A 25,182-nucleotide genomic window follows, 5' to 3' on the forward strand; every position below is an offset into this window, starting at 1 on the left:
GGGCGGTTTGAAGTCACCAGCAGCACTGAGGGTTTGGGCAGCTGCCCCAGATGGCAGCTGTTTACAAAGTGGGGGTTCAACTCCTCTTGTTAGGGGGAAGGCAGAGTTGAGGACCCTCGTCAAGCTGTGTGAACTTAATGGAAGATCTGTACGTGCTCTGGATGCTTTACACAGGCAGGCTTAAACTGCTTAAACAAAAGTAGCTGAAACCGTGAACTTAATGGTGGTGCCCCTGGAGGGGTTTGCTAGTCAAAAACAGGAAAATGCTAGAAGTGGGGTGAAACGACAGAAAACGTATATAAGGGGCTAAAAAATGGTCTGAGAAGCTTCACAGGTGCGCATGCGCACGGGACAGAGCAAAAAGCTCCGTGCTGCGCATGCGGGGGAGAGCCCGGCTGGGAGAGACCCAGAAGGGCCGGGGGGGCCGGGGAGGCCGGGAGGCCCAGCGGCTGCGGTGGTGTAGAGTGGCTGCAGGGGTCTTGTTAGAGTGCGTGTGGCCTTTGGTCAGGTCATTCGGCCACTACAGTTGTGGCCTTGAGTAGCGCTGGTTTGGTGCGGGGCTGGGGCGTTTCGCAGCTCCAGCAGCGTTTCGTGCTCTGTCCCTTGCTGTGTTGGTGACTCGGATCCTGGCCCACAGCTTGCAGCCGTCTTAGACACGCGGCCTATGGATGGGCAGAGGAGCTTGGTCCTCAGTGGCGGGAAGACGCCATCATAAGGCCTTCTGCAGGACTGGACGGTACTGGACACAACTTTGGGTAAAGTAAACGGCCATCACGGGCCTCCGTAACTCGTGTTTTTCCCTTTCGCTAAATAAATCCCCTTGTTATTTTCTAAGCCTGAGCAGTCTTGCAACTATGTGCACGGGTGAAGAACCCAGACAGTAACAGAGAAGTATCAGGCAAAGGGGCTTTGGCGACTTCAGTGTCCCTACTGCCTTGTATCAGAACCACACAGGGAGTTAGTTTACCTGGCCTATTTTGTATGAGTTCTGTAATAAAACTTGGGAACCAAAGTGGGGCTTTTCCTGGTTTCACTGCAGTGTGGGTTGACAGCATTGGAAATGGCCGGCAAAGGGCTCTCGCTGGGCCGCCACTCCCTTATTGTGGTCAGGCTTTTTTCTGTCTAAAACGTTCATTTCTCCTGGTGGTGAGTAGACGGGTCGGGCTTCTTCAAGGAAACTGTCGAGGTTGGCAGGTGGATATGGGGCTGGCTGTCTGGGGACCTACGGGTCCTCACTTTCACTTTAAGGGAGTGACTAGTTTTATCTGGGAATACAAAGTTGGGGACTCAGTCTTTTGAAATCCGCGCAATATGCTGGCTGCTTCTTTGATTCCTTCTCGCGGCAGAGGCAGGCAGGCGAGTTGGAGAATTGTTTTCTGACCCCAACTTCCTTTGGATGATGCCATTGTGTATGTGAACCTTTTTCTTCTATAGAAATAAAACGGGTCCTTTGTCATAGCTGCATCTCCTACCACCCTTGAGAAATGGGTTTGGAGAGTGGCTGTAAAAGTTCCAGGTTTTGCATCACTTGTAATAAGGGAGATGCAAATTAAAACCACAATGACATACCACCTCACCCCAGTGAGAATGGCACATCTTCAAATAACTAGCAACAACAAATGTTGGCGAGGATGTGGAGAAAAAGGAACACTCCTGCACTGCTGGTGGGAATGCAAACTAGTACAACCACTATGGAAAACTGTTTGGAGGTTTCTCAAACTGCTAAAAATGGAGCTTCCATTTGACCTAGCAATCCCACTCCTAGGTCTCTACCCAAAAGACACAAAAACATTGATTCAAAAAGATACCTGCACCCCCATGTTTATTGCTGCTTTATTTACAATTGGAAAAACATGGAAACAACCCAAATGGCCAAAAGTGGATGACTGGATTAAAAAGATGTGGTACATATATACAATGGAATATTACTCAGCAACCAAGAAAAATAAACACATGCCTTTTGCAGCAACATGGTTGGAGCTGGAAAAGATCATGCTTAGTGAAATAAGCCAGAAAGAAAAGGAAAAATACGGGATGGTTTCACTCATAGCAGGAGTACAATGGACTAGTCAAGAAAATAATAATAATATACAGCTATAATAATGACCAGAGACATTTTATGGGGGTGGAGTGGGGAATGGGATCAAAAACAGTGGGGGAGAGGGAAATGCACTGGACTATGGTGATGGCACATGGGTGATTTGGTGATGGGAAGCCCATGGGGATTACAACTAAGATGGAAAATACACAAAATGATGTAAAAATAAGCTATTGTATTATTTAAAAAAAAAAGTTCCAGGTTTTGAATGAATTAAAAGTGTACACCAGGGCCCTCCCTGGTGGTGCAATGTAAGGTTAAAGCACAGCACTATAAAGCTACCACAGCCACTACAGCATGAGTTCGACCCCCAGTCAGGGAGCAGCAGACCTCTGGGTGCAGCAGACCTCTCCTGACCTGCTCACTGCTCCTCCCTGCAGTGTATTTCAGTGTATCTGCCTGTTCTGCTCCCCCACTCTATCTCTGGTGAATCCTCTCATCATTCCTGCACCTTTGACCTATACCCCAATTCCGTATGCATAAACAAATCTTTTTTAAAAAAAAGTTACCCCAACAATGTTAGAAATAATTGCTAAAGATTGTCCTTTTAATAGGTAGCCCTTCACTGAGATTTTAAGTAGACACTCGATTCTCTAGATAGATACCTACTAAATCAGAGAGCTTATAGTAGTGGAATCTTTTCTTTACTGTTTCTCCCACTAAACTCTAGGCGAGAGGGCTTGGGCCTGATCATTTTTATATCCCCAGCACCTGGCAGACTATCCAACAACAACAAAAAATGGACAATAAATACTTCAGTAAAAATAAATGATTTAATGAGACATACTCTTGACTTCTACATGAAATGAGATTCAATATCAACATAATACATATTTAAGAGACTGGAGACTCTTCCGCCTAGAGAGAATCCATCATTTAAGCTTCACAGTTGACCTCTGTAGAGTTGCCATTTTGACCTAGTCAGTCAGTAGGCTGCTGGCTGCTTCCATTTATGACTTAATTTACGACTGTAATAAAAGTAGTTCTATTCCCCCAAAGTTATTTAAGTCACAAATTTCATTTGTCATTTGTGAAATGTTAGCCTTGTCCATTGAATAAACTTGCACTTGGGTTCTATTTTAAAAGTTCTAAATATGTCTAGGCAGCCTTTTTTTTTTTTTAAAGATTTATTTATTTATTCATACAGAACTGGGGTACAGGCCAGAGATGCGGAGGGTGAGAGGATTCACCAGGGACAGAGTGGGGAGCAGAACAGGCAGATCAACGAAGTACACTGCTGAGGGGAGCAGCGGGCGGGTCAGGAGAGGTCTGCCACACCATGTGGAGCTCCTCTGGGGCAGGCGGGAATCGAACTCATGCAGAAGTGGCCTTAGCTTCTCAGTGCTGTGCTTTAACCCACTGCGCCACCAGGGAAGGCCCTAGGCTGCCTTTTTAAAAGAAGTCCTCTGAAAGACCCAGCTCTTGCCTGAACAGGAAGGTTGCCATGGAGTAAGCACTAATGACTGATTCATGGAACGGGACTAGCCTCACTCTACCTAATCTATTCTTCTGCCACATAAAATCAAGGTAGAGTAGGCCCTCCCAGGTGGTGCAAGGGGTTAAAGTGCAGCACTGTGAAACATCCACAGCCACTGCAGCAAGTCTGATCCCCACCCAGGGAGCTGACCCACATGGCACAGCAGAGCTCTCCTTTCTCACCCGCTGCTCCTCTCCGCAGTGTATTTCAGTAAATCCACCTGTTCTGTTCCCCACTCTGTCTCTGGTGAATCCTCTTGCCCCATCCCCCCACACCTCTGCCTGTACCCCAGTTCTTATATGCATAAAAAAATACATCTTCAAAAAATAAAAAACAAGGTAGAGTAACAATACTTCTTTAATGATGATGTGATTTCTAGAAGTCTGATTTGGCTAATGAGATAATGTAAAAGGGGAAAAAGACACTGAAGAGTGTATATCCTTCAGGATCTCCCCCCAAATTCCAACCCCCTCAGCCCATCTCTTGCCTGCCTGTGTCTTGTCTCAGCCTTCTTCAGCCACTCTCCTCTCCTGACTGCCCCCGGTGGTCATCGTGGAGGCCTGTCTGGCCCCGTCTCTGCTGAACTCTGTCTCCACTCTGCACTGGACTCTTGATGGCAATGCTTCCTTCTCTGGCATGTGCTTGGCTGCAACTTCATGGCCCAAGGGTTCATATCTAACCTAAGTGGGGCGCAGTAAGCACCCCACTTACTAGTAGGATTCTATGAGATGATGAGCCAAAATAAAGACTAGGAGAGGTAAAGGTGTCACGCTCAGGACAGCACTCGAGGAGGCCTGGGGTCTCTTGCTCAGAGCTCGATGTGGTAGGGTCCTCACCCTTCGTGAGGAGCCCTGTTGTTCTCAGGATTCCATGGGGTACATCCATCCACATGTGGACACACAATCCATCTAATGGATCCCAGCTTTACTTTTGCTTGTTAGTCCTAATTAGCTTGTTACTCACAACTGTACTCCTGCAGAGAATATATGAGATGTTGGAATTGGTGTTCTTGCCCAAGCAAAACAAAGGAAAGGATTCCACCTTCTGCCCAACAGCGTGGGAAATGATAGCTTGTGATAGGATGCTATAAACAGTTTGCTTCATAACCATCCAGTTGAGGGAAAGGGAGGAAAAAAACAATAAAAATAAAAAATAAATCATCCAGTTGTGGATGAGTAACGGATACAGATGGAGATGAACCAGGACTGGCCGTGAAATGACCATTCATTGTTAAATCCAGATGCTGGATATTTTAGGGTTCATATAATCATCGTTGATTTTCGGGATACTTTTTGAAAGTTCCCTAAAAATTAATCTAGTTGTTGTATTGATTGAGTATGAGTCGCTGGAAGACTGGATAAGTGTCAAGGAAAAATAAAAGGGTGAAGATACAGAATGAGAAGATTAAATAAAGCAAGAAAACATAAGCTCAGATGCCAGAAATCTGCAGTTAAGGCATAAAAATAAATGGAAGGCCCCACCACTTACTGCCACTGTGAATAAATCCCACCCTGTTGGTGCCCTCAGGTTGATACATTGATCTTGCAAACTGCTGAGCTCCAACTGTTTGCACTGACAATGCAGCCAGCGTTTTATGGGAACGCTGGCACGGCTAGGAAAGGAGCGCCTCTGGCAACTGTGGATTTATGTGGTGTGGACGGAGGCCGAGCACTCGGACCCCCCACTTCTGCGAAGGCTCCCAGGTGACCCCTTTTCCTGTGCTCTACTATGCAAACTGTGACTAGAAGTCACCTTACCAGACCCCGGAAGGAGAAATGCAGATGCAGACGCAACAAGTGGGTAATCAGCTGTGGGCAAACTCAAAAGGAATCTTTTAATTTTCTGAAGCCTATTGGGAAAACCTGGGGAGAGTACGCGGGTGTGGACTTTAAGAGTGCTACCCAAAGGAGGCACCACCTAAGTTAGGGGAAGACCAAATGAATTGAGACACCCAGCAGGGTAGCTATTAGTTTTACTGGAGCGCTCAAATAAAATTTTTAACATCTGGGGAAAACAATTTGAAATAAGTATCAATACATGATATTGTCACTTCTTAATTATCATACTGACACAACTCAAAAATGAAATTAAATTTATTATAGATTCTTGCTTAGACATAGAACAATCCTTGAGTGCCTTCCTTGGTGCTCGCCCTGAGTGATGGCTCCTGAGAGGCGGCTTCCTCGGAAGTGGTCTTTTATGGCCTCTCTTGCCAGGAGGACTAGGGTATGTGCTCCTTAGTTGTTAAAACCTTCTGGAAGTGGCAGAAGAGAAAAGCTAAATAAGGGGCTTGTGAGAACAGAAAACGTTTCTCAGCACCGCCCTGAAACTCCTGCCAGACCTGGTGATCCATCTGTCAGGCAAGGTCCCACCTAAGCCCCTGCCTCAGTCTCTCCCATTCCATCTGGATTCGGACAAGGAGAGACTGGGGGGGGGGCACCTGTACTACCAGTGGGGTCCAGCTCTGATGTGAGATGATTTGGGCGCCTGCTTCTATGTCTGCAGCACTGATGTACACTGCAATTATTGTGACTTGGGGAAAACTAGATTCCTTCTGCACTTCTCTTCCTCTGCCTCTCACCTCCACTGTCAGCAGACAGATGACCAGAGCTCTGACTTCACTGAGAAAAATGAAGGAAACAGAAAAAGACAATCTCCTTACAAAGTTCACCAAAAGCTTCATCTACCTCCATGTTTCTGTTTTCCTTCCCCTCATAATGGACAGGTGCGCTCCCTCCTGTCCTGCCCTTCAAGTCCTAGACCCCACCTCTTCACAGGTGGAGGAAAGAGGCAGGAGGGGAAAAGATAAGGGAATGGACATAGGCCCAATATCTCTTTCAGTAGCGATATTGAGAAGGACTCTCAGAAGAAGAGATCTGGGCAGAGATCTGTGTGAACTGAGGGACTCAGGTGTGGAGTCATCTGGGGAAAGAATGTTCCAGACAGATGGACTGGCAGAGACAAATGCCTGAGGCAGGAGTGACTGGCCTGTTCAGGACACAAGCCAGCAGGGTTGGAGGTCAGTGAGTGGCCAGCAGGGTTGGAGGTCAGTGAGTGTGGAGGGGAAAGCAGGAGGAGGGGTGGGGAGAGGCAGCAGGTGCTCAACCAGACGACCAGGCCAGAGGCCGGGTCATGGTCACAGCGTGATCCTGAGTGCAAGAGGAGCCATTGGAGGCTGTGTCTGCAGAGGGGTGAAAGCAGAAGAGGGGACCAGGGAGGAAGACCAGCAGAGGCCAGCCCAGAGCGCGGAGCTTGCCACGCCCATGCTGTTAGGGGGAGGTGCGTGGCCCAAGCAAAGGTCATCACAGATGACACCTGGGATCTTGGCCTGAGGTGTCCTGGTTGGATTGTGGTGCTAGTTGACCTGGAAACTGGCAGGAAACTGGAGGGGAAGCAGTTTGTGCTAGGACAGGAAGGTAAAAGTCAGAACTAACCCTGTGTGGAGCTAGCGGGATTCAAGATACGTGGACATGGCACAGCACGCGAAGAAGGCGTACAGGGCGAGGTGACAAAGTGAGTGAACGTGTTTCCCTCGCGGGCCATCTGCACCCCGCCCGTGCCCCTTCGCCCGCTGTCTGCACTGCACTACGGCCCGCGCACATGCTCTATCTGCTCGTGGTCTGTCTCATGCAGTGTAAGCCCCTCACAGCAGAGCTTCTTGGTTTTGCTAACTGCCAGGGCTCCTGCCCCCGAACACCGTCTGGCCAAGTGCATGTTTGCCAGATCTTTGAGGAAGAAAGCAAGCAAGTAGTGGCAATAAAAGGAGCTGACCCACAAAAGAAAGTTTTAGTGCCTTTTCTGTAAGTGAGTAAATAGCTTCCTTATTCCTTAGGGGTAAGGGCAGTCAGAGGGTGAAAGAAGATGTATAGCAGCTTCGTTGACTTTAACAGGGAGGTGGAAGTGGGGGGGGCTGTGACTCCTCCAAACCCACTCCTCCTCAAGTGTAGTCCAGACCCCACCCCCAGGACACAGGCAGTGGAGACGGGAACTGGCGGGGAGGTGGCCCCTCGTCCTGGAAGCTGCAGTCAGGCTGGACACGTTGACCAGTTCCTTGAGGACGAGAAGCCTGTGTTCTGCGAACACCTCCATTTTACATTTGGGACCTTTACTTCTTGAATTTTACAACTATAATTTGGTACATAGCCCTTTTGAGGATTTTCAACATTATTGGTTGAATTAAGGGGAACAAAGCTTGGGGCCTCGCTTAGGCGTGTTAAGCGGTCAGTGGTAGCGGAGTGGTAGAAATGGTGGAGAGAGCGCAGGGAGCCACGGGAATGCTCCAGGCCATCCCCACAGGGCGCCTCAGGGGTAACTCCAGGGGCAGCTCTCCCCAGTCCTCCCAGCTTCAGCTTGCTTCTCTCTGCCTGGGTGCCTGGGGCGAGAGGCACCGCTGAACCCTCTCTTCCTAGAAGTCTCCCATCCAGGAAAGAAGTTCCCAGCTGCTCAGACTGTGGTCCAGATTGCCGCCTTGCTTACTGCGAAATGGGACTTCCCAGCTCTCGCCGTATCCTGGTCCTCATCCCTTTCTACCTCCTGGCTAAGGCTCAGGGAAGAAAAGTGCCCTTCAGAGTTGGCCTCCTTGGGGCTTGGGTTCTGTCCCTCCTGATAGCATAGAGGTTCTTGCTCCAAAGGAGATGACCCTTTATTTCTATAGGGAAGAATCAGAAAGGAAAGAATTCTATCAACTCTACTGTCGTATTTAATACTCTATTCACATTTGCAATTGTTGAGTTCTACATAAGCTTACAAGAAAGAAACCCCAATCAACAACATTACTTTGCTCCGGTAGTATTTTCATCCACCTCCCTCCCGCAGACAAGGTAGCATCAGGCTGGACGAGGCAGTGAGAGTCTGGGACGGGCCGCAGCTCTGATGCCAGCAGCTTAAAAGCAGGACAAATACAGCAAGCATCCAAAATGACACAAACTCCGGACTATAACTGAGCTTACCTACAAACGATAGCTTTTTCTTCTTCCAGAGGTTCCAGAAGGTGAGGTCCTCTTGTCGTGGGCGCTGGGTCAAAGTTACTGTAGTTAAAATTCACTTTCACTTTTAACCTTTAACAAGATAGTGTGTGTGAGGGTGTTTTGAAAACTATACTGCAGAAATTTTTGTTGCACATTGACCTATGTATATTGGCCAAAGGCCACTAAATGCTGGTATATTCTAGCATATATACTATTGTATATTCATGGGTGTTATGAATTGCTAAAACCATGAAGTTTACTATTTACTGAGAACCAAGAGTCACTTAGACAAACTTTAAAGTACTCTCTACCCACAGAGAGCTTATACTGTACTGCAATAATAAGAAGCAAGAGAGATTGTGTCATGGGCAAGGAGAACTGTAAAATGCTTTTCCCAGACAGAATCCAAACCCTGGGTGGTGGAGGCCAGAAGTGTGGGCAGCTGGGCTCATGGCGGTGGGCAGAAGTACAGGAAGAATACACTCAGGGAAGAGGCCATAACAGGGTTAGCAGGACATGAGCCCTGCCCACCTAAAATGTGGGGACACTAAACTGAAGATGACCACACTGAGCCTAGACCTTTGGAAGGGGAAGAGGTGGGCCCAGTTAAGGACATCTCAGCTGTGTCAGGGAGAGAGAGACAGAAGCAAATACTTTATGAAGGAACGTTTTCCCAATTTAGGTGAAAAGAATGCCCCAAAATAAAGTCATGTAATAGGAAGACAAAGGAATCCACTGTCAAGAGGTAAACCAACATCACCAGATTTGGAAATGAACCTACTGATGGAATGATCAGATAGAAAAAAATTTTTAAGATTTATTTATTTACTTACTTATGCCTCCTAGAACTGGAGTACAGGCCAGAATTGTGGGGAGGTAGAGTGAGAGGATTCACCAGAGACAGAGTGATAGCAGAACAGGTGGATCAACGGAAATACACTGCTGAGGGGAGCAACGGGTGAGACAGGAGAGGTCTGCTGTGCCATGTGGGTCAGCTCCCCAGCTGGGGATTGAACTCATGCTGTAGTGGCTGCTGATAGCATCATTGTGCTGAGATTTAACCCATTGTACCACCAGGGAGGCCAACTATTATTAATATATCAAAGAATCTAGTGGGAAGGGGAACATCTATGAACAGATGAATATTTTCAGAAGAAATGAAACTATGTGAAAACTCAAATAGAAATGCTAGGAATAAAAATCATTACATCAGAGATGAAGAATCCCTTAAATGGGCATCAGTATATGGAACAAAAAATCACGTGATGGGCTAATCAACAGAAGGGACTGAGGAGAAACTCAGGAAACTTAAAGATAGGTGCACAGAGATTGTCCAAGTGAAACACAAGTGGGGGGAAAGAGAAAAAGGACAGGGCATAAGAACTGTGGAGCTGTGAATCTATTAAATTATCTCACATACATATAATTGGAGTCTTAGGAAAAAAAATAATGGAATTTAAGAAATAGTTGCAGTGTAAATAGCCTAAAATTTACCAAAACAAACAAAAAAACCAAGATATCAAGCCACAGATATAAAAATCTGAGAAAGCCCCAAGGAAACAAACAGAAAGAAAGGATAACAACCCCTTTCCCCCCACACACACCTAAACACAGTCTAATTCAGCCAACAGAAACCAAGAGAAAATCTTGAAACTACCCCAAAAAAGTATCAGAGAATGAAGAGAGGAATTAGAGTAGATTTCTCAATGAAAAATGAAATGTTTAACAATCATTGCTATGACAAAATTTACACCACTGTCTTAAGGACATTTTCAAATTCCATGAGATCCCATAGTAAATTATATTAACTGTTACCTTCTCCTTTTACAAAATTCACTTTCTATGTAGCATTTAGGCAGTTTAAGCCACTCATTTGGAGTCATAAACTGCCTTGGATTAGAAATTCTTGGGAATCTGGAATGCAGTTTGGCCTTCTCAACCTCTTTAAATTCTTTCATTGTATATATTTTGCCTGCAGGAAGATTAGTAACCTAAATTAGCACCCCAAATGTAGCTCCCATTGCTTCTGGAGATGAAATCACATAACAATTAGGAACTAAGTACCATTCTCACACTGAAGAAGAGTTCTTTTTTCATCATCTTTGTCAAATTGTACCTTTTTCAAAGGGTCCCGAAGTGGTGGCATGGTAACCTGTACGAGAAGCACTTGTGTGAGCACGGGGTTGCAAGTGTTTTCAGTCTATTCCATTCATGAATGTATGGCTCTGATACCAGAAAAATCGAGAATACACTATCTACACACTAATCACTTGACCATGAAATATATTCAACACATTACAAAGAGACAAAAACACTCCACTACCTTTTTAAGCAAGGCCCTGCAGCCTAGGAAACATGGTTCATTCTTGTTCGAAAAGTCTTTTCAAATCACAGTGACTATTCTTTGGTTGGTTGGGGGAAAATTGGATCACTGAGTTATGTGAGTCTTCCAAATGTTAGTACACTTTATTATATAATAATCACAAGTAGTGCCATTACTAATATCACCAGTAAAATCTAATTATTTTACTTGGAAGTTCATAGCTTGTCACAAGTAACAAATACTGTCAGTTGTTTTTCATGTGATGTATTCACTTCACTTATTTTCCAGAAGTTGTCTGTCATTACCCAAGACAGCCATAGTCATATTAATCTGACTGTTAATCACCAGAGCCAGTTGTAAGTTGTTGTTTCAGGTAAAAATAGTATTTAATAAAAATCAAGTCAGCTCAAAATTGAAGCCATCGACTATATGTTTGCATGCTGCAGAACCTTCTCTGCAGATTGCCCACTTCATCCCACAAAATGCTGAATGATGTCATTCAAGGAGCAAGATTTAATAAATCAGTAATTTTTGCTACTTGATCAGACACTTAAGTGAAAGCACATTTTTTAAAAAAGGGGGTACATGGAATGAAGAACAGAGTGACTACTAGCATGACTTGGTGATGTTGTGCTACTCAAGTTGTCTGTAGCGCCAGAGAGTTTTTGCCCACCACAGTGACAAGGCAAATAACATTTAGCCCTATTATTAAAAGATTTGGCCTCATGGACCTCCTAAGAGTTTCAGAGGTCCTGCAGCTATTAACCCAAAGTGTTCCTCATATCTTAAAAGTTCTCTTTGGGTTCATTTAGCAAGGTGGCATGATAAAGAATACTGAGCTTGAAAAAAAAAAAAAATACTGAGCTTGGGTAACAAAAAGACTGGCCTCAGATCCAAACTCTACCCCTTTATTATATATGTTACTAGTTAGTGGGTCTAGGACTCTTAACTCCAAACTCTTGGTTTACCTCTCCCCTATAAAAATAGGGACAATATTACACATGCACTAAGTTCACTTGGGGGCGAGGGGAACAAATGCAGCAGTGACCCAAGGCAGACTTGTTTGTCTTGTTCTGGTTGATAATAGTCACGCTTAGCGAAAGTATGTGAAATGGACTGGGAATTTATACATTTATACAATCATTCAGAAGGACAATTTGGCAATATGAATAAAAACAATCTATAACATTTAATTCAGTAGTTCTACTTCTAGTAAGTCATCCAAAGGAAAAATTAAAAGATAGATAGCCACAGGATGCCCAAAATAATGGGATTTATAAGCAGTAGATCCAAATATATCTGTGCTTAAAACAGGGGATATGTTTTTAAAAACGATGATATAGAAAGATGGTTAAATATGCTCTGCTATTTCCAACTGTGTGACTCTGAGCAAGTAATTTACCCTATCTGTGACTCTCCTGCTTCATCTGTGAATTACTTCATGTATAGCACTGAAATGAAGTAAAATGAAAAAAAAAAAAAAGTCTTAACACTATGTATCTAAATTTATTAACAAAGAAAAAGAAGTAAATCATAAACTACTAAATCCCAATGTATGGTATAATCCCATATTTGCAAAGTAAAAAGGTATCTCTGGGTATGTGCATACCCACAAAAAAGAAGTCTTAAAGTATACTCAGGAAATGTTATGAATTAATTCTGGGTAAGGCAACTATAAGTAGTCTTTTCTCATTTATCTATGATGAAATGTACTTTTGTAACAAATTTAAAGTCTATGAAATTTCTACAACTTACCTCTTATCTAATTATTAAATAATATTTCAAATTTTACAGAGATTTAATTTACTATGGCCTTTGAGTTTTTTGTTCCTAAGGTACAGGGATGGTTAACTCTTCTTAAGATGTTATAATACTCTTAGGGAATCACTAAAGATCTACTCATATGTTAGGACTGCTCAAAATAAACAACCACATAATACAACAATTAAAATAAGAAATCTATCCTACCTTCAGAAAACTGGGATCCTCTTTGTGCATATAAAAAGGATCATACTCTTTTGGATCATAATGTTCTATAAATGCATTTCCCTATAGGGAGGAAATAAAGCCACACAGAAGAAAATGAGGCTCACAATACATTTTGAGCATAATAGGACTCAAGAATGACAAATGCAAAAGGGAAAAGATGGCTGAATTTGAAATTTAATTTATCCAAATAGCAAATGTTAAAGTAATGGAAGGAAGATAATTAAAGTATGCAAGCTTTTAAATTAAAAATGTTAGAACATAAAAATACTTGGTATTTTTTGATGATTAGTATAGTCAGGTTTCTAGGATCTCTTTTAAATAACAAGCACATAAAACTATGTTATAGCTTTGCAAATAATCAAATTTAAAAAAAGAGACAAAACATATGTGTAGGATCAATATTTGTAAAATTGGTATTTAGAATTAATAATTACATGGGAGGAAGGGGAAAAAACTGGTTCTAAAATACTCGTTGAAACCCAGGCCAAAGTCGCCTCCTCCATCCTTTCCAAACGCCCTAGATCTAAGAAGGTGTGTGTTATCACAGAATCTAGATTAGCCATATCTGGGAGAAGGGAACTTAGTGTTTGGATGATCCTAACCTTAATTTTTAAACCAACTGAAAAGAGTATCAGATGATCTCTTAGTACCTGTTTATTCACGTATTTTAAAAAACCATCTAATTCTTCTTTTCTCCTGTTTTTAATCTTCTTATGTGAACAAACTTTTTCTATAATTTTCTTCTGCAGAGGATTTGCCACATGGTCAACCCATCTTTTATATAGTATCTCCTTTCTTCTTGTATTTAAGAAGTCATTATGTTTCAAATACTTATCTAGTTCCTAGTGAACAGTGATAGAAAAGACAAATATATTATCCTACAGCTTTCATATTCTAAAATTCAAACTTTATGTTCCTAGGAATAACTCACAAGATCATTATCAACTCAGTCACTGATTTCGCTTCTAAGTGTGACACACACACACACTATTCTGGAAGGATGAAATGAATGAGACACAGCCGTGCTTTCCTGGGGAGACAGATCACATATCTGCCTCTATACAACAGTGGGCAAAGGGACATATAACGGACACACACACACACACACAAGACATAGGAGATAGACAGTTGTGACTGAAGGCAAGATTTCCAGTTTAGTGGTTCCTCAGGAAGTTAAACAGGGTCATTATATGAACTAGCAATTTTATTTGAGAGTGTACACTCCAGAGATTTTAAAATTGGGATTGAAACACACTCCTGTATACTAATAATATATAATAATATTGTATACATTCATTACAGTATTATTCACATTAGTCAAAAGATGTAAATACCACATGTTTAACAAGAGATGAATATATAAACAAAATGTGGTAGATAAACACAACAGAATATTGTTCAGTCATAAAAAGGAGTGAAGATCTGATACGTGTTAACAGTGAAGACTATTGAAAGCAATATACTAAGTAAGCCAGATACAAAAGGTCAACTGTTAGAGGATTACACTTTCATAAAATATCAGACTAGTCAAATTCATAGAAAGGAAATAAACTGGAGGCTGGGGACTTGGGAAAGAGCATGGGAAGATATTGCTTAATATGTATGAACGTTTGGTTGGGATAATAAAATAGTTTTGCAAATACAGTGGTCGAGTTTGTACAAAAAATGAATACAATTAATGGCATTAAATTGCACACTTAAAAAAGTTATTAGTGGCAAATTTATGTTATCTGTATTTCACTATAATGAGAGAAGTTTACATCAAGAAAAGATTCCCTAGGTAAGAGATATTTGGAGTGAGTCCTAAAGAGTGACAAGTTATCTAAGAAGAGAAGGGGTTACATAAAGAATAAGAAATAAAAGATACTTGCTGCAGAAAAAAATAATGACAAGCATAGAAAGGAAGCATTGTCATGGTTCTTGAAGTCCCGATGTAATAGAGCTAGACACGTCTCGGCTTGCTAAGAGCTTGTGTCAGTCCTTTATAGTTGTGTTTAGGAGCGAGGGTGCCAGCACCCTGCCATGGGGTAGATAAAGACCTCCCTTCCTTTGCAAACAACTCTAAAGAAAATTCTGAAAAGCAAAAGCAAGTTACCCATGTCAGTCTTTAATATTCTTCATAAGGACATTCTTCTGGTCTTAGAATTAAACCCATCCTGCTACAGATAAATCTTGGTTCTTACCTATCCCTGAGTAATAATTAGTGTGTTCTAATGAGCATCCTTAAAGCTCTTAACAGATACTAAGTTACTCCAGGGAAGCACCACAAGATGAAGGAACAGCAAGTAGAGAGTAAGTGACAGGGCCTCTGTGAAGAAATCTCCACAAAGGATACAAAGGCAGGAAGTCAACTAGTCCTAAAAGCTCATGAGTTTTTAATTCTATTCTCTGAATTTTCTGAAATTTTTATGAGGACGTACGACATCAAAGTAAAAAAAAATTAGTTTTGTGACATTCTGCAACCAATTCTTACCTTAATTGCATAATTTTCTCTATATAATATTGAATGAAAAGCTGCATCAACATCTTCTTTAGCTAATGCCTAAAACGACACAATGAAAATTTGAAAATCAAACCATAGAAGAAAGCAATTATTAGTACTACTTGAACTCACACCATCCCTGCAAAGTCTCTATACTCTTTTCTACCTCAATTCACACCATCAAATACTTTTTAGATAGTATTTGAATCTTTCTGCTCTCTACTAGTCTCATGGTATGACAAACCACCACTCAAATAGCAGAGATTTTGAGTAGCAACATGGTCAAATGACGAGGGAGAGTAGTAGGTGGACAGGTAGGAGTAGGTAGACAAGTCCTACCTACTTTCCCCCTATACTTCCCATCTTTTTTCCACAGCCAATAAAATGATTTTCATCTTTATGGTTTGAGTAGATACAATCAGTCCTCTATTTGAGTTCATTTAGTCGTTAGTGGTCAGAGAAGTCACAGGGAACCCAGCAGTATCCCTTACGTGAGAGCCGTGGGAGAAGTGGGGGTCTGGGGAGCCAGGGTCACTAGTGTTCGCAGGGTGGAGCGCTAGCTGCTACAAGATGCTTTGGTCATCTGCTGAATGCTAGAAACGATATGCATGCAGGAAACCACCCAAGGAAACCCTAGGCAAAGAGACACCTGAAAGAGTTAGGAAGAAGCTCCCTAGGGGGCCACACAGCCCCAGGAGCTATTCCTCTCAAGACGGGGTGAGAAGCTCATGGTTTGCAAAGCACAGAGGGGTTCTGAATAAATATGGAAGCAAAATTAGCCACATGCCAGTTGCTGCTGTGAGCCTCCCTCCTCACAAAGCTTGCAGGCAAGACCTGAAAGATCAAACTGTATTGAAATAATTTAACTGTATCTCAGAACAAAGCTCAAAATAATTATAGGAAATTAAAAATATCCATCACTCAACTAGGTGAAATTGACAATATTTGGCATCCAATAAAAAAAAATCACCAGGCAGTGCCCTCCCTGGTAGTGCAGCTGGTTAAAGCACAGCACTAAGAAGCTAAAGCCACTTCAGCATGAGTTCCATCCCCGCCCTGGAGGTGACCCACATGGCCCCACAGACTTCTTCTGACCAGTCCACTGCTCCCTTCAGCAGTCTACTTCGACAGTTGACTTGTTCTGCTCCCCACTCTGTCTCTGGTGAATCCTCTCACCACCCCTGCACCTCTGCCCTGTACCTCAGTTCTGAATGAATAAATAAAAAAAATCACCAGGCATGCAAAGAAGGAAAATTATAGCAAAGATGAAGAAAAAAAAATCAAAACTATTTCAGAAATGATAGATAATAAAATTATTTGGCCAGAATATTAAATGTTTACAGGCAGGGACAATATGAAAACTATCCAACTAAAACTCCTGAGGATGAAAATTGTAATATCTGAGATGGAAAATGTACCAGACAGGCTTGCCAGTGGCTATGATGCTACAGAAATAAATTTACAACAATAGACACTGTCCAAAATGAAAAAGAAGGAGGGGGAGTCAAAAAAATTAAGAGTATCACTAGGCTGGTATATATATATATATATATATATATATATATATATATGCATGCATGCATATTTCCCAAATTATATTTCCCAAAAGAAAGGTGGATTGGAAAAAAAATTGAAGAAATTATGGCTAAATTTTTTCCAAATGTGTTGGAACAATAAGCCTACAAATGCAAGAAAATCAGTGAGCTCCAAGAAGTGGAGACACAAGTAACTTCCCACATAGCTGATGAGAACATAAAATGGCACAGACTCTGTGGCAAACAGTTGGTATCTCCCCAAAAAGTCAGTTCCTATGTGACCCAGCTACTCCACTCTTAGATTTTATGCCCAAAAAAGAATAGAAAAAAATATGTTCATACAGAAAATTCTGTACAAATATTTGTAGCAGCATTATTCAAAATAACCCAAACTAAAAACAACCCCATAAAAACGACCATCCATTGATGAAAAGACAAAATTTGCCACTGTCACATAATGGAATGTTATTTGGTCATGAAAAGAAATGAAATACTGATACCTGCTACAACATAGATGAACCTTAAAAATATTATGCTTAAGTTAATAAAATACCTAGAAGCAAAGATGGGTCAAACACTACACGACATACACTTCAGCGACATCTTTAAAGACAGAGCACCCAATGCCACAATAGTGAAGGCAAAGATAAATAGATGGGACTACATCAAGTTAAAGAGCTTCTGTACAGCAAAAGAGACATTACTAAAAACAAACAGAAAGATCACTAATTGGGAAAACATTTTCTCACACAAAAGTAGCGATAAAGGACTGATCACAAAAATATACGGAGAACTGATGAAACTCAACAAAAATAAACAACCCCATCAAAAAATGGGCAGGAGAGCTAAGAAGACACTTCTCCAAAGAGGAAATGCAGATGGCCAAGAAGCATATGAAAAAATGTTCAACATCACTCGTAATAAGGGAGATGCAAATTAAAACCACAATGAGATACCACCTCACCCCAGTGAGAATGGCACATCTTCAAACAACTAGCAACAACAAATGTTGGCGAGGATGTGGAGAAAAAGGAACTCTCCTGCATTGCTGGTGGGAATGCAAACTAGTACAACCACTATGGAAAACTGTTTGGAGGTTCCTCAAACTGCTAAACATGGAGCTTCCCTACGACCCAGCAATCCCACTCCTAGGTCTCTACCCAAAAGACACAAAAACACTGATTGAAAAAGATACTTGTTTATTGCTGCTTTATTTACAATTGGAAAAACATGGAAGCAGCCCAAATACCCAAAAGTAGATGACTGGATAAAAAAGATGTGGTACATATATACAATGGAATATTACTCAGCAACCAAAAAAGAGAAACACATGTCTTTTGCAGCAACTTGGATGGAGCTGGAAAAGATCATGCTTAGTGAGATAAGCCAGAAAGAGAAAGAAAAATACCGGATGGTTTCACTCATAGCAGGAGTATAATGGACCGGGCGAGAAAATAACAAAAATAATGAACAACCATATACTAGAGACATTCTGTGGGGGTGGAGTGGGGAATGGGATCAAAAAGGGGGGGGGGAAGGGAGAGAAATGCACGGGACTATGGTGGTGGCACAGGGGTGATTTGGTGATGGGAAACCCGCGGGGATTACAATAGAGATGGAAAAAAATGTGCAAAATGATGTAAAAATAAACTTGGTAATAAAAAAAATTATAGATGACATATAATATCATTTAAAGTTAGTTAATATTTAGAAAATATTTGAATTTCTAGAATGAGATATAAATACTCAGAATTCAAAACAAAAAAAAATATTATGCTTAAGTGAAAGAAGTCAGCCATAAAAACATGATTCTAGTTGTGTAAGTTGTCCATAGGCAAATCTGAGACAGTAGAAGTAGTGGTTGCCACAGGCAATATAGGAAGTGGGGGAATGACTTCAAAAGAGTATGGCATTTCTTCCTGAGGCAACAAAAATAGTTTGGAATTAGATAATAGTGAAAAGTGCACAACCCTGTCAATATGCTAAAAAAAAAAAAACACTGAATTGTACACTTCAGTGGATTTTATGGTAGGAGTATTATATCTCAGCAGTAAAAGCTACAATAACAAACATCCCAACAAAAATACTGACAAAATATTTGAACAAACACCTCACCAGGAAAGATATATTAAATAAAATGAAAGCCATAAGACGTTCAACATCACTAATCATTAGGGAAACATACCAAAAGCACAATGAGATGCCACTTACGAATCTGTTACAATGTCTCAGCTTTACAGACTAGGTACTACACAGTCAAAACAATTGGCTGGTATGGGAAGAACTGAAACTCGATTACTGCTAGTGGAAATGTAATAATTGCCTTTGCAGTTTCATAAAAAATTAAATTCATTTATCATAATGATGCACCCATTCTACAATTAGAATGGAAATCAGAGAAATGGAAACATATGTCCACACAAAGACATGTGAATGAATGTTCCTAACAGCTTTATTTGTAACAGCTAAACATTGAAAACAATCCAAGTGTTCTTCAACAGCATGGACAAACTGGGGTAGAAAACATTTAGGGGAGAAAAGGAATGAAATATTGATACAGGCAACAACATGAATGGGTAGCAAAATAATTTCGCTGTGTGAGAGAAGCCAGACAAAAAGAATGCATGCTGTAAAGTTACACATGTATAAAAGTTTTTGGATGCAAAATTAATTATAGTAATAGAAACCAAATAGGCAGAGGGAGGAATTACAAGGGGATACATGAGGAAAATGGAAGTATTGGATGTTCACTATCCTGGTTATGGTGGCTTCTTGTGTGACAAATTAAAATTTATAACTCTCCACTTCAAATGCATGCAATTTGTTGTATATAAGGGATACCTTAATAAAGTAGTTTGGAAAAAAAATCACAATCAAAAAAGTCACAGCATAAAAATTTGGATGGTGCAACTAAAGCCGTGCTTGATGAGAAACTTTGTTTTGTTATATTAGGAAAGCTATGTAAGCACTGAGCTTAAGAAAACAGAAAATGGAGTGCAAACGCAAAGGAGAAAGGAGGGAACAACACAGACCAGAATAAAACAGAAAAATACTCAGCAGAAGGCCCTTCTCGATGCAACCATCCAAGTATAAAATTGAAAACGCCAAATTATTATACCTCCATAAAAGGAAGTGGTTGCGGCTCCAGCCATTCTTTCGAGCTCTTGGGCTTGAGAAAATAGTCATAGTCATCACTGTCTAAGTTTTTCATTGTAGTCACAAATAACAGAGCCCCTAGAAAAAACTTAAAAAATTAGCTTACTTAGTAATGAGCCCTCACAATAATCTTATTTTCCTTTCTGTTTAATCAAAATTCATTATGTGTGACCAAGAGCAGACATGGATCCAACACAGAAACCAGCCACCGAGGCGTCCTCTAACAGGCCGTCACCGCAGGCTTCGCTGCAGTCCTCAGAGCCTGCCTAAGCGGGTCGCTGGACCCCCCCCTCGCCCCAGCATTTGCTCGCTCGCCTGCGATACAGGCCAGCCAAGCGGGCGTGGCAGTGGTCAGCCTGGTCTCCAGGAGCCGGGTTTGCACTTTTCTGACTGCTGGGCGCGAATGGCGAGTTGCATGCCCCCCGGGGGCTGCTTGGAGAAGCAAGGGAGGAGCGTTGGGGCAAAACGCGGGGGTTCCTCCAGCTTTGAAAGTTCGGAAGTCCCGCCCCACCCCCGACCCCCCAGGGCTGGGTCTGGGCGAGGCGCTGTTCTTAGGGTTTGCACCTGCCCTGTGGGCTCACAGCGCCCGCGCCCCACCCTTCGCTCCCGCCCCATCAGCCAGATGCGCGCGGCCTGCGCCCGGCTGGCAGCGAGGTGCCGGCCACGACGGGCACCTCAGCTCCCCGCCTAAGAGCGGCAGTGCCTTCGGCTCCCCGACACCGCGCGGGAACTGCCCGACCGCCTACGGCCCGGAGTGGTGGGCTGCAGCGGGAGAGCGAGGCGTGGGGCGGCGCGCAGTCAGCAGGTGCCCGGCCCTCAGAACGCGAGAACGTTCGCGTCCAGTGTCTTCGGCCTCAGCCCCCTACGGCCCCTCCGCCGTGGCGGATGAAAATGAGTCCGCGTCCGGAGGCAAAGGGCGGACCCCGAATTCCACAGGACCGAGCCCGCCGGGACCCTGAACCCAGCGCAACTAGTTCCGCGGCCTCGTCCCGCGGAGCACCGAGGGGCGGCGCCGGTGGGCGAGTGGTGGAGCCACAGGCCTTGACGGGCAGCTGTGGCAGCCAATAGCTGGGCACGTTGGCCTTCCGCCCCGCCCTCCCACTGCTCCGTTGCCCCGCGGCTGTCGCTAGCCTGAGTCAAAGGTCCAGAGATCGCTGGGCCTCGGCTGGCCCTCGGCGGCCCCCCAGCCCCGTGTGCCGCCTGTGCGTGTTTGTGGCGGGAGTCCCGATGAGACAGGCCCTACAAGTCGAGTACTTGTGGCGAAAATGTGGTTTTAAGTGTCTGACAAGGTGTTTTTAGCCCCTTCGGGCTACTGGGCAGTTGCTAAGTGGATGTGACAGTTGGGTTATTGGTTTTCATCTGCTTGGTGGTTTTCAATCGCAGCAGGGCGTTTTGGCTTTTGTTTTTTAACCGCAGTTGATACACCATTGACTGAAAAATATGAGGTTGTGATGTACTATCATATCTCGTGTATAACCCGCTTTGTGTTAACTGCGATCGTCTAGCCTTCTATTTTTCTCTTTGCGTATTATGGACATTGGATGATGGGCCATTTTATTGTTCATCTTTTCAAAGTATGCATGGGGGTGTCCAGAGTATTTCAGGCGGGGCACAAAGATGAGTTTGTATTCAGAGACCTTTCAGAGAGTGGCCACAACCAATCAGTCAACTGCAGTTTCCTTTTTCAGATCTGAGGGAGCATGAGCCATTTGCAGAATTTGCTCTTAGACACCCTCCTGGGGACAAAGCATGTGGACAATGCAGCCCTTATCAAACTCCACGAGCGCTCCCTGTGTGTAGCGTCACCTGGATTTAATGTAAGAATAAGCAACTGTGTACCTAAGAGGTTTTTTAGGTTTTGGTTTGGGTTTTTTTGTGCATACAGAACTGGGGTACAGGCCAGAGGTGCAGGGGCGGTGAGAGGACTCACCAGAGACAGAGTGGGGCTCAGAACAGACCAACTGACGAAGTGCACTGCTGAAGGGAGCAGCAGGTGGGTCAGCAGAGGTCTGCTACGCCATATGGGTCACCTCCGGGGCGGGATCGGACTCATGCTGAAGTGGCTTTAGCTTCTTAGTGCTGTGTTTTAACCCGCTGCACCACCAGGGAGGGCCCAGACCTAAGAGTTTTAACTGAACTTTTCTTGTCAATATGTTCGGTTTCTGGATCATAGGCTGTCTGTCACTAGTACTCAGCTCTGCAGTTGTGACGGGAGAGCAGCCATTCACAACACATAAAAGAAGGGGTGTGAGTGTGACCCAATAAAATTTTAGTTGTGGACACAAATTTGAATTTCAGACAGTTTTCACATTTGATTTCTCCCCCAACCAGTTAAAAGTAAAAAAACTCTTCTCAACTTTCATGAGTACAAAAACAGGCAAATTTGACTGCCTGCCTTAGTTTGCCAACTTCTACTCTATTCCATCTCCTCAGGTAATGCCCTCTGATGTCCGGACGCTTGTGAATGGATTCGCCAAGAACCCTTTGCAAGCCCGAAGAGAAGGGTTGTATTTCAAGGAAAAGGATTACAGATGTGTCCGGGCAGATGATTATTCTCTTTATGCTAAGAATGTAAGTGTTCAAGATTTGAAGACAGCTGGTTAAAACTCTCAAGAATTTGACTCCAGTCTGTGCCCCTCCTGAACCTATCTATAAAACAAGCTAAGGCTGTGTGTGCAGTGTTGGCGACAGTAGCCAGCGGCGGGCAGACAGAGGTGAAAGGAAGCACTAACAGAGTCTGGTTTTGGAAAACCTTTCATTCTTAAGTCTAAGCTGAACCTCGCCTGCACTCTTTCTCTCTACTGCGTCCATCCTTCATATGCTACGTTTTCCTCCTCAAGAAAAGAGAAAAGCCTCTCTTTGTTGCTTATAAGCAATCAATAAAGAGTTAAAATTCACACTCACTGGATGCCCTATGTTACGGGTTAGACATACTTCATCCCCATCATAAATAAGTAGCCTCATTTTACAGGTGAGGACACTGTGGCTTACAAATAACTCTGCCATGGTCATTCGGCAGATAATGGAGGTGTTGAGTTTCAAGCCCAGAGCTAAACACTAAACTCCATTACTAAATTGTATCACAGCCTCTATTTACATTCAGGTAGGGGATATATTGCAATCGTTCAGGTAACATGGGAAATATACAGGCAGTATTAACAACAGCCCAACTCTTTCTGAGGCAACATGGCTAAGTTAGTGGAAAAGGGTAGAGTCCAAAAACAAATATATGAATATATGGAAGTCAGAAAGTGGTGGACAATGAGACTGGATCATAACTGCCAGTCCTGTATTAGAACATGAGAAGGGCACTCTGTTTTGTTCTCCTCCAGGAGAACACTGGTGTGGTTGTTGTGAAGACCCATCTGTATCTTCTGGTAGCAACTTACACTGAGGGCATGTATCCTGGTGTGTGTGTGGAAGCCACGGAGAAGTTGGGTAAGTTTGTCTTACCCAGTGCCTGTCTTCATTGATTATGGTAGCTGAGCCTTCCCACTGAAAGTCACAAAGGCCTGATTCACAGCAACTAGAGCAGTAAGGGGAGCTCTCAGGCAGGACAGTGGGGTTACTTACACAGCCACTGGAAGGGTAGAGGCTGCTAAGGCAGAGGAAAACGGATCCCAGGCACTGGTGCAAAGCTAAAACTCATTGTCCGTCTCTCCTAAGAAGGTTGGGTTTGTTCCATGAAGTACCATCACAACAACAGTACTCTCACACACACTTGTACCTCTACAGACCTTCCCAGGGTCACAGTTCCCTGGCACCGATTACCATAAACCATGCAACACAGCAGGCAGTGGGGTACTCTAGGAATAAAGTGGACTGAGCCAGTGCAGGACCCAACTCAGGATGAAATCCTTAAGTTGGTGATGAGAACCATCTTTGAGTGCCCTCCCTGGTGGCGCAGCGGGTTAAAGCACAACACTAAGATGCTAAAGCCACTTCAGCAAGAGTTTGATCCCTGACCCCGAAGTGACCCACATGGCCTGGCAGACCTCTCCTGACCTGCCTGCCACTCCCCTCAGCAGTGTACTTTGTCAGTCAGCCTGTTCTGCTCCCTGCTCTGTCTCTGGTGAATCCTCTCACTGACCCTGCGCCTCTGGCCTGTACCCCAGTTCTGTATGCATAAATAAATAAATCTTTTTTTTAAAAAAAGCCACCTTTGAGAAGAGTTTGAAGAGATTCTATAACAGGGCAATGTGGATTGGGTTGCTGACTATGGGCTTTTGGACTTTCCACCTTACAGTTCCATCTCAATAACTTAGGGCAAGAACAGGAAGGCAGAACAGAGACATGTAGATTGTGCCTGATTATCTAGCTAAAGGTGCCCAGAAATAAAGCTAGAATAGATTGCCAGCAGCCCAGACTCTCTCCTGGAAGCTGGCACTGGGGCTAATTCTCCATATCTCCTCTGGAGAAAACCAGAGCAGTTGCGTGGCCACTTTAATGTAGGTTCTGTGACCCACATTCAAGATTGGGAGTCTTGCTAGGGTACAGATGACTTCAAATAATGTTATTATGTAGAAGGACAGAGGTAACATCATTCTACTGCGTTGAGAAGGAATGGGCTTCTTGGAAGTCGTTGGATGCTTGAGGATGAATGATGCTTATAACTAATCAGGAGTCAATTACTTGTCTCATATTTACTTCCATTTCCTTGTTTCAGTTATCTCTCTCCTCTCAAAAATTATACCTGATCATTATAGAAAATTTGAAAAATAAGGAATTATGACTATTTAAAATTGTTTTATTATGAAAGATTTTAGTAGCATATTTGATATGACTGTTTTCCTAGACTCTGAAAGCAGAACTGGGTCATAACTCTCTGGCCATCCTTGTATTTCTTGTAGCTATCATGGAGCCTAGCAAATAGTACCTGTCACCAGCATGTGTGGAATTAATGAATGATATTGCAGTAGTAATTTACTGCTCACAAATTATAACCATACTGTATTTTCTTGCAGCAGAATATCTAAGAAGAAAAGGAACATGAGTCATCAGAGGACTGTGAAAGACATAATTTTTTAGAAGAAATCGATAGATTCTAAAGAAAAAGTAATGCCTTATTTTGTGGTTGAAAAAACACTGAGCAGAAATATTGAAAAGATCTGAATGAGTTAAAGGAACAATTTTCCTTATTTCAAGAGATCACCCA

The 25,182-nt window shown here is 43.0% G+C and overlaps 2 protein-coding genes across 7 annotated transcripts; one reads left to right on the top strand and one right to left on the bottom strand.

The window, feature by feature from the left end:
* Positions 1–427: 427 nt before the first annotated feature.
* On the top strand, positions 428–25,182 carry PFN4 (profilin family, member 4). Of its 6 annotated transcripts, none has more exons than XM_004686401.2 (5): positions 428–755; positions 21,716–21,844; positions 22,461–22,598; positions 23,360–23,465; positions 24,992–25,182. In XM_004686401.2, exons 2-5 carry the CDS (start codon positions 21,728–21,730, stop codon positions 25,018–25,020), a joined length of 390 nt encoding a protein of 129 aa, XP_004686458.1. In that variant the 5' UTR covers positions 428–755; positions 21,716–21,727; the 3' UTR covers positions 25,021–25,182. The 6 variants fall into 6 exon arrangements, with proteins under 6 accessions (XP_004686458.1, XP_012583073.1, XP_012583071.1 ...); XM_012727619.1 differs by having other exon boundaries at positions 24,995–25,182; XM_012727617.1 differs by having other exon boundaries at positions 428–736.
* Positions 5,587–20,736, bottom strand: FAM228B (family with sequence similarity 228, member B). The gene is made up of 10 exons (XM_012727615.1): positions 20,702–20,736; positions 19,990–20,105; positions 15,328–15,396; positions 13,505–13,696; positions 12,834–12,914; positions 10,607–10,694; positions 10,358–10,514; positions 8,525–8,632; positions 8,052–8,223; positions 5,587–5,829 (listed from the first exon to the last, which is right to left on the bottom strand). Exons 2-10 carry the CDS (start codon positions 20,080–20,082, stop codon positions 5,797–5,799), a joined length of 993 nt encoding a protein of 330 aa, XP_012583069.1. The 5' UTR covers positions 20,083–20,105; positions 20,702–20,736; the 3' UTR covers positions 5,587–5,796.

Source organism: Condylura cristata, unplaced genomic scaffold (genome assembly GCF_000260355.1).
Source record: "Condylura cristata isolate star-nosed mole 26May11 unplaced genomic scaffold, ConCri1.0 scaffold00020, whole genome shotgun sequence".
In the NCBI taxonomy this organism is placed as follows: domain Eukaryota; kingdom Metazoa; phylum Chordata; class Mammalia; order Eulipotyphla; family Talpidae; genus Condylura; species Condylura cristata.